At 43.4% G+C, this 11,568-nt stretch overlaps 1 protein-coding gene across 4 annotated transcripts in view; it reads left to right on the top strand.

The window, feature by feature from the left end:
• Positions 1-11,009, top strand: part of ATXN7L3 (ataxin 7 like 3) — a 43,002-nt gene extending 31,993 nt beyond the window's left edge. For 2 of the 4 annotated variants that reach the window (XM_089674520.1, XM_089674522.1), the window contains exons 8-13: positions 512-543; positions 3,488-3,556; positions 5,809-5,852; positions 6,921-6,992; positions 7,368-7,501; positions 9,908-11,009. In XM_089674520.1, coding sequence (XP_089530646.1) covers positions 512-543; positions 3,488-3,556; positions 5,809-5,852; positions 6,921-6,992; positions 7,368-7,501; positions 9,908-10,056 — 500 coding nt within the window. In that variant the 3' untranslated portion in view covers positions 10,057-11,009. Of the gene's footprint in view, positions 1-511; positions 544-3,484; positions 3,557-5,808; positions 5,853-6,920; positions 6,993-7,367; positions 7,502-9,907 lie in introns of all 4 variants that reach the window. The other 2 variants (XM_089674519.1, XM_089674521.1) reach the window with 1 other exon arrangement.
• The last annotated feature ends 559 nt before the right edge of the window (positions 11,010-11,568 follow it).

The raw sequence follows: 11,568 nt of genomic DNA on the forward strand, positions 1-11,568 counted from the left end.
ATACGTGAATTCCCTTATATTTAGTGAAAAAAGTGACAAACACACTCCTATTTGCACATTGTGAAACAATATGTATACTGGTGCACAAAATTAGTGAACAAATAATCAATTCAAAAAGTCCAAAATGATATAATAGTAATACGATAATTTGTGGTAATCCTCACACTTCACTCTTCATGCAAAAATATATAATGTGCCGTATACGTGGTACACACGTGCCAATCCTTTACCAGCCAAAATACCCCCTCACCTCCTTCATTAGACCCCTGAGGGTGTATTTTTATAGGAAGTGGGGAGGAAAAAATGTTAGATCGGGTAGAACATAGTCTTAGGAACACTGGCTGTGTTTTAAGTTCCCAGGGAAGATGTAGTGCTGATGCTGGGGTACAAAACTTGTGACTTGTGTCATTTCTTTGTGTGTTGTGGTTTTTGTTTTTTTTGTGTTTTTTGTTTGTTTTTTAAGATCTGTATCGATTTTATATATATATTTTTTTTTTTTTCCTTTTTTTAGGCGATCTCTCGGTTAACACTGACCAATTTAAGGTACAGTCCTGGCTCCTGTTTGGCTCCCAGGGTTTATGTTCAATTTCTAGTTGCAAAGCAGTAACTGGATAACCATAAAAGATAGAAAAAAGATCCTTCTACTAATTGTGAAGTATAACATTGCTTCATAAAATGTCAGGTTTACCACAGTGACGGGGGCCACTCCACCCGTTACTGTTGTGAAAAAAAAAAAGTATCCAAATGTTGGGTTAGTTGATAAGGACTTTATTGCATGACCCCCTCGCTCCGAGTGTAAAATTACAGGCACTGGTCTGACCAAATAGCATGAGTGCTGCTATGGGCAGCACAGTGGCTAAATGGTTAGCACTTCCGCCTGGCAGTACTAGGATCGTTGGTTCAAATCCCAACCATGGCACCACCTGCCTGGAGTTTTGCATGTTCTCCCTGTGCCTGCGTGGGTTTCCTCCCACACTCCAAAGACATGCTGGTAGGTGAATTGGATCCTGTCTAAATTGTCCCTAGTATGTGTATGTATGAATGTGAGTTAGGGACCTTAGATTGTACACCCCTTGAGGGTTAGGGACTGATGTGAATGTACAATATATATGTAAAGTGCTGCATAAATCGATGGCACTACCTGAAATAAATAAATAAGCAGTTTGATATGTAACTTAGTACCAGTTCTGAGAGTTGGCAGTCTGTTGGCAGCCAGGAATCTGAGCCCTGTAATATGTCTGAGTGACAGTGATGGCTTCAGGTGTCTATATGTGCCTTCCTGTTGACACACCGTCCCAAAGAAGTAATACCTTCCCTTCCTTTCTGCCGCAAAGCCATGGCTTTCCTCCAGCTATCAACTCTGTCTTCAGTTCCTGGTATCCTATAGTACAACAGAGTGAATCTCCATTCCATGCTAAGGTGCTGTATGGGGGACCAGAGCTGAACAGTTGCTGGATGGGAGACCCAGAATCATAAGTTGGGAAATAACAATGCAACCTAGAAATGTGCACATATGTTCTGGCCTGATCTAAAGGTACACGCAAAGTTCTCAGACTAATGACCTATTCCAGCATCTTTCTTTCAACCTTATGCAGGCCATAAATGGGTCGAAAACTGGCCGTTTAAAAGGAAAAAAAAAAACAAAAAATCGGTCATTCGATAGGCCGATGTTACCAGCAATGGCAAAAAAAATTGGCTGATTTTCGTCCCGTCCACAGCCGGCATTTAATTCTGTCCCTGCAGAGAGCTCCACTATTATGTTTGACATTAAACAGTCTTGCGGTTGCAACAATGTATCTATTTGTATCCATTTTGGATACAGATGTTTTTATTCGGATACAAATAGATACATTTTTGCAACCGCAAGACTTTTCATATAAAATACAATAGCAGACTGAAATTTTTCTTTTTCTATCTTTTCTGCTTCTCTTTTTCTTCTTTCTCTTTTTCTTCTTCTTTCTCTTTTCTTTCTTTCTTTTCTTTCTTTCTCCCTTCCTTTCCCTTCCTTTCCCTTCCTTCCTTCCTTTCCCTTCCTTCCTTTCCCTTCCTTTCCCTTCCTTCCTTCCTTTCCCTTCCTTCCTTTCCCTTCCTTCCTTCCTTTCCCTTCCTTCCTTCCTTCCTTTCCCTTCCTTCCTTCCTTTCCCTTCCTTCCTTCCTTCCTTCCTTCCTTTCCCTTCCTTCCTTCCTTCCTTCCTTTCCCTCCCTTCCTTCCTTCCTTCCTTTCCCTTCCTTCCTTCCTTTCCCTTCCTTCCTTCCTTCCTTTCCCTTCCTTCCTTCCTTCCTTTCCCTTCCTTCCTTCCTTCCTTCCTTTCCCTTCCTTCCTTCCTTCCTTTCCCTTCCTTCCTTCCTTCCTTCCTTTCCCTTCCTTCCTTCCTTCCTTCCTTTCCCTTCCTTCCTTTCCCTTCCTTCCTTTCCCTTCCTTCCTTTCCCTTCCTTCCTTTCCCTTCCTTCCTTTCCCTTCCTTCCTTTCCCTTCCTTCCTTTCCCTTCCTTCCTTCCTTCCTTCCTTTCCCTTCCTTCCTTCCTTCCTTCCTTTCCCTTCCTTCCTTCCTTCCTTCCTTTCCCTTCCTTCCTTCCTTCCTTCCTTTCCCTTCCTTCCTTCCTTCCTTCCTTTCCCTTCCTTCTCGGTAAAACGATTGGCCGATTTTGCCCATCATTGCTAGGAAAATCAGCCTTTTTTTTTTTTTCTTTTTTTTCCTTTTTTTTTTTTTTTTTCCCCCGGACGGTTTTCGACCTGTCTATGACCTGCATTACAGTTACAGTAAAGCCAGCCATACACGGGTTAAATTCCGAAAGCATTTTCTTTCAAAAAATCTTTTCTAAGAATTTTCGTTCGAATTTCGCAGCATTAGTGGGTCACAGAAACTGCCGATTTTTTTCGTGTGACCATCAAATTTGAGTGATCGGGCATGTTGGAAATTTTTTGAAAAACGAGCGAATTTCGAATCGATGAAGGGAGAATCGTGCGGGAAATATAAATGAAAAAGAAATGAGCTGTGACCTGGAAAGAAAAGAAAATTCTTGGCTGCGAAAATTCTTTTCTGCAGCAACATGAGGAGAAATTGAAAGCTTGGTTGGTTGAATTTCGAAATCAATGGTGGCACCATCGGGTTACAAAACGCACAAAATTTCTTTTTTTCTAGAGAAAATTTGTTTGGAATTCGACCCGTGTATGGCCTGCATAGGAGTGAAAATATGACCTAAAGCCCCTTGTTTGAGGACTGGGCTTTTACTGGCTGTGACATCAGCGGGATTAAAATCTGAGTCAATAGTGATGTCACGGATGGCAAACTAGATGCTCTGTGCTGATTGGAGGTCTTCACTGCTTTACATTGTATTGGCTACTCTTACAGTTGTGCCAAATTATTGGAATGCTCGTTCTTACTGCTGTTTTTATATTTAAATTGCTATTTGAATATAATTTTTAATTAAATTATATTCTAATATCTAAGTAAAATTTTTATATATTTATTTTTTTTCTTTAGCAGTATAGTAACAATTCTGGAATTAGTTACGAAAACCTTGGGCCAGAAGAGCTCCACACACTGCTAACGACGGTAAGGGTTGCAGGCATCCAGGGTTAAAGTGTTCATGAAAACATCCCCTCCACCCCCTTCAATTTAATCTGTGTTTTTAGTTTTGTCCGGTCACATGATCCCCCTGTGTCAGTGAGCAGCGGCTGCAGGGGAGAGGAGTACTGGACAACGGCTGGGAATTCAGGAAGCCATGATGTCACTCAGACTCCCATGATGCAGCCATTGTCGACACTCCCTCTCCCCTGCAGCTGCAGCTCACTGACACGGGAGCCAAACCTGTGGGATCATGTGACTAGACTGGAATAAAAAGGGGTAAGTATACACTTCTCATCTTACACAGGATAGGAGGACATGGGGAGAGAACATAATAAATAAATAAATATATATATATATATATATATATATATATATATATATATATATATATATATATATATATATATATATATATATATATATATATATATATATATAAAATTTATTATATTTTTCTTTAAGCATAGTTAGTTTTCGGCAGAAATGTTAGTTATTTAAAACAGAAGAACTGTAAATGAGTTTTAGAAATAACCAACATTTCTGCCAAAAACTAACTATGCTTAAAAAAAACAAAAAAACGCTTTTTTTTTTTTTTTTTTACTCCATATTCAAAAAGCAACAGCGTCGATAAAGCAGAGTAAGGGCTCGTTCACACTTGACTGTTTTACCAACTCTTGCCTAACGCCCCTATAGCATTTGGCAAGCGTTTGCGGAGCGTTTTTAGCGCGGTTCAGCGGCGGTTGCTAGGCGTTTGCCGGGCGTTAAAAAGGCCCCACAAACGCCTATAATGAAGTTTGAATGGTGTTACTGCTCCGCAAATGCCGGCCAGGCCAGGCGTTTGCGGAGCGGCACCATAGACTAGAATAGGAGGCTTCAACATCTCCTGACTCGGCCAGAGGCGTCTGTTTTGAAGTGACGCTAACGCTACCGTTAGAATAGCACTATGTGCAGAATTGTCCGAGGTGTTTGGGAAGCGGTAAAAAAACGCTTCCCAAATGCCTCTCTGCCACCTGCACACAACGCTAGTGTGAACGTAGCCTAACCCCATCCACAGGCTCTATTTCCGGTCTCGTCTGCCCCTTTCACAAGTTCATGCTGAATAATCCTTGTATTATGTAACTTTTACATCCTATATAAAATGGCTACACTGAGGATCTGCCGCAATCTGCCTACATCCATCCAAAATGAAGGATTTTCTTTTAATGTTCGTTATTTAAAACAGAAGAACTGTAAATGAGTTTTAAAAATCACCAGCATTAAAAGAAAATCCTTCATTTTGGATGGATGTAGGCAGATTGCGTCCCACCTTTCCGACTAATACTTTTTTCACTTATCCTTTGGCCGGTCATTGAGGTCTGAATTTTTTGTATATTTGGAGGATCTGTTTAGATCTGCAGCGTGGCCATTTTATATAGGATGTACATAATACAAGGATTATTCCGCATGAACATGTGAAAGGGTCAGACGAGGCCTGAAACATAGCCTGTGGATGGGGTTACTCTGCTTTATTGACGCTGTTGCTTCGAATATGGAGAAAAAAAGTTGTGTGGTGTGGGTTTTTTTTTTTTTTGTGATGGAGTTTTGCACTCCAGAGGTGCTTAGTGGGATGGATGATTGTTAGAGTGTACAGACAATCTGGTTTTCAGTAGATTTTATTTCTAGGCACCTTGGTCTCTCACATGGAGGACGTCAAACCACTATGAAGAATATAAGTTCTGGGGTGTGGCACCACAAGTGTGATCATGCCCCACAGTCATTTTCCAATAGCAGAAAACAAAGTGTATTGTTGCTGAGTCACACAGGCACAATACGTGTGATGGCATGCTCAAAGAACATTGCATGAATGCTTGCAACCTAAGTTTTTTTTTTTTTTTTTTTTTTTTTTTTTTTGGGCACATCGTGTACTTACTTTCAATTGAAAGTGTTCATTGTGCTGTTGGCTGCTGTCTCAGTTGCAATCTTCAGTCTTCTGCCCCCCATGCCGATACTACTACAGCAGTAATCTTCCCTAGCTGCAGGGGTTAACATTGCTGGACCTGTCAAGAGTGCTGACTATGCACCTTTTTCCCTATACAGAAAATTAAATCTCCCTTCACCTGGTTGCATTTTTGATGACTGCATGTTGCTGAGTTTTTATTTTTTTTATTTTTTTTTTGTGGTGGGTTTTTTTTTTTTTTTTTAAACTGTGCTATGTAGTGTTCCAATGTCTTTCTGAGTTTGGATTTGTTCTCTTTTAGCAATGTGGAGTCATATCAGAACATACCAAGAAGATGTGCACCAGGTTAGTGGGATGCAGAATGCTTGGAACATCTGACTGCTTTGCAAACTGTGAATTACAAAGACATTAAGGGGTTTATTTACTAAACCTGGTTGACTCAGAATCTTGTCCACTTCTGCATAAAAACCAATCAGCTTCCAGGTTTTATTGCTGAAGCTTAACTGAACATGCTGAGGTTAGAAGCTGATTGGCTACCATGCACAGGTGCCCAAGATTCTGAGTCAACCAGATTTAGTAAATAAACCCCTAAATGTCAAACGTTTCAACTGTAGAAGTCCTTTCCCTTGTGGGTAGATGAAGAGAAACTGGGGGTTATAGCAAACGCCTATATTGGTGTCCACATTTTCTTTAGGGGTGTGTTTTGAATTTTGGAAATTGTCTTTTTATGTTTATAGTTACATATAGTTAGTCTGGCTGAAAAAAAGACAAAAGTCCATCCAGTTCATATACTATACACAAGAACATTTTTATAACACATCACCTTTTCTTTACAGTTTTTCTTAAAATATCTCTTTGGCAAAATTTATATAAAATTCAAAAAGCTTTATGAAGATCTCGTATAACCTCACAAGATGACAATCGCAATGCATTTTATTCCCATTTATAATGCATGTTACCATGTACCAGTGAGTTAGCAGAGCATTGTATTTGGTGTAATGGCAATAACACATGCATTTTGGCGATGGCTTTGTGAGGATATAACATTTCATGAAGCTTTTTGTACATTTTATCCATAGAATATTTTATATAAACTGTAAACACACATGGGCTTGTGTACAGTATATTACATTGACCCCTCAAAAACCGCCCAGTGGTTATTTATTTTTTTCTTACATTGTTAATTGCATTTGGAATGTGGTGTTGTGAAAATTCTACATGGGGTCTATAGTGTGATTAAAAGCAGTAAAGTAAGGTCACAGGCCTCACTCTTCTGTTTTTGTCCATCCAGTCCTGAGATTTTCACATCCTGCCAAACAGACAATTTCCATATATAGGAAGTAAGCAGGGACTGGAAGCAAACCATACAGATTGCAGACAGTATTACTAATGAGCTAATTACTTTAATTACAGGTCATTACGATGTCCCCAACATACGGATGACCAGCGTAGATCTGTCAGAGTTTACCTCCTAGGTTCCTCCGCGTAAGTGTTAACATATATTGGGCAACCTGGTGTCGGCTAAAAGCTCTTCCATGATTCCATTACTTACACTGCCCTCTCTCGCTCTCCTCGCTCTCCTCGCTCTCCCTGCTCTCCCTGCTCTCCCTGCTCTCCCTGCTCTCCCTGCTCTCCCTGCTCTCCCTGCTCTCCCTGCTCTCCCTGCTCTCCCTGCTCTCCCTGCTCTCCCTGCTCTCCCTGCTCTCCCTGCTCTCCCTGCTCTCCCTGCTCTCCCTGCTCTCCCTGCTCTCCCTGCTCTCCCTGCTCTCCCTGCTCTCCCTGCTCTCCCTGCTCTCCTCGCTCTCCCTGCTCTCCCTGCTCTCCCTGCTCTGCTCTTCGCTCTGCTTTCCTCTCTCCTAGATCTCTACCAGAACCCGATGGCAGTACAGACAATGACAGCTTTGATGTGGTGGAAGGGCAGGGCCTAATGGGTCGACTTCCATGGGATGGATCCTCTGATATCTCTCCATCCGACTCGGCCTCATCCAAAGCCAGTAAGATCTTTGAAGAGGGAGGGAGAATTAAAGGGAAACTGTAATGGTTTAAAGCTAATGGTATCATTTTAATTCGTAGTTTTTCACATTTTGTGTTTTTATAAGTAAGGTTTTTATATATTTACAGTATTTTATAATCATATAAATTTTAATATTAACTTGGTGTTACTAAACTCCAAACAGTAAAATCAGTCTGTATATGCACTGAAAGCATGCTTTTTATGCTCATTGGGGAACCTAAGGGGTTAATCCTCTGTAAAAAGGCTGATTGATCCTGTCTTGATCCTCCCCTTTTGCTGTCCCCAATCCATCTACCATAGTTAGAGCAACAGTGGCAAGTCTGCACATGCTCTTTGTGGTATGTATTGCTAGAGGGTTTTTTTTTTTTTTTTTTTCTTTGGGAGGGTGCATGTTGTTATCAACACAGGGCCAATTAGCACTGTCCAGACAGAGGGTCAGAGGTTATGTAGCCCCATAGAACAGTCAGAAGAGAATGAAAACTCCTACAAGATTAACCAGTGCTCAGCCAGACACTGATAGATATCACAAGACTGCTATATACTGCTGATGAGAAAAGGTATTTAGCAGTTTATATTTACTAAAATAATTACATTTCCATGTTGTGTGTACTGTGGGAGACCAGATATAGTGAGTGCGGGGTCCGGGGAGACCAGATATAGTGAGTGCGGGGTCCGGGGAGACCAGATATAGTGAGTGCGGGGTCCGGGGAGACTGATATAGTGAGTGCGGGGTCCGGGGAGACTGATATAGTGGATGCGGGGTCCAGGGAGACTGATATAGTGGATGCGGGGTCCGGGGAGACTGATATAGTGGATGCGGGGTCCGGGGAGACTGATATAGTGGATGCGGGGTCTGGGGAGACTGATATAGTGGATGGGGGGGTCCGGGGAGACGGGATATAGTGAATGCGGGGTCCGGGGAGACGGGATATAGTGAATTGCGGGGTCCGGGGAGACGGGGTATAGTGAATTGCGGGGTCCAGGGAGACGGCATATAGTGGATGCGGGGTCTGGGGAGACGGGGTATAGTGGATGCGGGGTCCGGGGAGACGGGGTATAGTGGATGCGGGGTCCGGGGAGACGGGGTATAGTGGATGCGGGGTCCGGGGAGACGGGGTATAGTGGATGCGGGGTCCGGGGAGACGGGGTATAGTGGATGCGGGGTCCGGGGAGACGGGGTATAGTGGATGCGGGGTCCGGGGAGACGGGGTATAGTGGATGCGGGGTCCGGGGAGACGGGGTATAGTGGATGCGGGGTCCGGGGAGACGGGGTATAGTGGATGCGGGGTCCGGGGAGACGGGGTATAGTGGATGCGGGGTCCGGGGAGACGGGGTATAGTGGATGCGGGGTCCGGGGAGACCACATATAGTGGATGCGGGGTCCGGGGAGACCACATATAGTGGATGCGGGGTCCGGGGAGACCACATATAGTGGATGCGGGGTCCGGGGAGACCACATATAGTGGATGCGGGGTCCGGGGAGACCACATATAGTGGATGCGGGGTCCGGGGAGACCACATATAGTGGATGCGGGGTCCGGGGAGACCACATATAGTGAATGCGGGGTCCGGGGAGACCACATATAGTGAATGCGGGGTCCGGGGAGACCACATATAGTGGATGCGGGGTCCGGGGAGACCACATATAGTGGATGCGGGGTCCGGGGAGACCACATATAGTGGATGCGGGGTCCGGGGAGACCAGATATAGTGAATGCGGGGTCCGGGGAGACCACATATAGTGGATGCGGGGTCCGGGGAGACCACATATAGTGGATGCAGGGTCCGAGGTTTAGTAACACTTTAATATAATAATATATTAACTTGATATGCTATAATTTTCTTTTTTGAATGAGGAAGGAAGAATGAGTCATTGTAAAGTTCACCTTGAACTATCAAGACTGTAAATTGCAGTAACAAAATGAAAATAAATGCAATCCCACTACACCTACTAGGTTTATATTAACGTGAAAACTGTGTTCCAGTGAAGCCCCTTGGATCATTGGCTCAGGCTGTACATAAATCCTTTACAGGGCCTAATCTGCAATGAGCCAGAAGTAAAGTGTTTGGCCCTTCTTCGACCAAAGTGTAGTTTGGCAGCTTTTGCACTTTTAAAGTCCTGGAGTTTAAAAAAATAAAAATAAAATGGAAGCACAGGCCCTTGTCTATTCCCAGTCTTTATTTTATACAGATCTAACTGGTTGGTTGCTATGGGCCATGCCTTTTTTTTTTTTTTTTTTTTTTTTTTTTTTTTTTTTTTTTTTCCCCCCTCCAGTTTTTATTCTTTATCTTCCATGGGTTAAATGTTCAGCTGTTTTTTTTTCCCTTCTTTTGTCAGCAATGAATGATAACTTGTTCCATATATTCCCTGTCTGCTGCTTCCCAGGCACGAATAACTCAGACACCCGAAAACCCAAGAAGAAAAAGCCAAGTCATATCAGCATGGGCAGCGCAGGGGGTGGCGGCGCCAGTAAAAAGAAGAAACCCAAAGCCCCAGCCCCGCACACACCCGGAATGTACAGTGAACTCAACTGAGACAAAAGGACGTTGCAATGCTATGAACCAGAAGCCGGTGGGCCTGTTTGTGGACAGGCAGTTGCCTTCATAGCCCATTGGCTGCAAATGGTTAAAAACAGGCTCACCCCCTCTCAAGTGATAAACCTTCTACTGTGAAAAAAAAGAAAAAGCAGCGTCTGTATGACAGGAAGACGTAATGCCTTACGTAAGGCAGAGTACAAATCTCCATCAAGCTTTTTTTTTTTTTTTTGACATCTTGTGCTGCCATGTTGTGTATGCCATATCTCTGCTGCCTGGCTGCCAGTAGCGTCATGCCCAATCGTGGAAACGTGGCTGTGGCAAAGAGCTGGGTGGGGAAAACGGGGGTGGGCCGTGGAGAACAGAGGGTATAAATGGAGTTTCCTCCCTTTGTCGAAGTGTTAGACCTCTGCTGCTGTGTCGTATAGCGACATCAGGTCTTTCAGTGGATAACTGGACTTTTTATTTTTTTTTTTTTTCTCTCCATGAGGCGACAGGGCTCTGCCCTCCCCGTGCTGTAACTCTCATCTCTGGAACTTTCTGGAATGCGAGGCCGTAAACTTGAAGACTTGCAAAAACCACACGTGACCTCATCACTTCAGACGCGAAGTGTTCTAGGTGTTTGGTGTGCGGGCCCTGGTGCCGGTCGGGGGGGCGGCCCGATCGAAGTGTATCTGCCTCTGGCAGGTGGAGGGGGTTGAAAGGATATCTTGCACGTATTAAAAAGACAAAAACAAAAAATCACACTAAAGTATTTCATTGCAAACCCATGTGCTTCATTGTAAATGTGTATAATGGGTGCATCCATCACATTGTATTGTAAGGAGAATCGTGTAAAGGCAAAAGGGACTTTGGCCACCGACGGGTAAATGAGGTCATATTGCTGTAGGCGTAATCTGACAGTGTTCACACAGGTGATTGTTTTTGTTGTGATAAAGACAAATGAAATTGAATTCACTGTGTTTCCTATGGCTGATGGGGGCGGGAAGGGGGGGGCGCAATGCTATGTTTTTAAAGCAGACCTGGCACATGCTTGGGTAAGTGGAAAGAAATCCCTAGCAGCTATTGAGTGTCACCCTGTACCTTTGTTGGTGTTCTTCCCTGTTATCACAATGTGCACAGCAGCCCCTGGAAAGTGGGAAAGTGATCTACACCAAAGAACAAAAATGTAATCTGCTGCTTACCAGGTAATGTGGCTTCAATAAAGCCGTATTCAGGCCAAAAGCAAGCATTTATTATATTGCAGCTTACCAATTCTTAGATGTGATGGCTGCGGTTGGTTTTTTTTCTTTTTTATTCATTTTAGCTACTTATATAGCGCCGTTTATTTACACAGCACTTTACATATATATTGTACATTCACATCAGTCCCTAACCCTCAAGGGGTGTACAATCTAAGGTCCCTAACTCACATTCATACATACACATACTAGGGACAATTTACACAGGAGCCAGTTAACCTACCAGCATGTCTTTGGAGTGTAGGGGGAAACCGGAGTACCTGGAGGAAAC

This window comes from Staurois parvus, unplaced genomic scaffold (genome assembly GCF_062004578.1).
Source record: "Staurois parvus isolate SC_StPar_1 unplaced genomic scaffold, SC_StPar_1.0 ptg000151l, whole genome shotgun sequence".
NCBI lineage: Eukaryota > Metazoa > Chordata > Amphibia > Anura > Ranidae > Staurois > Staurois parvus.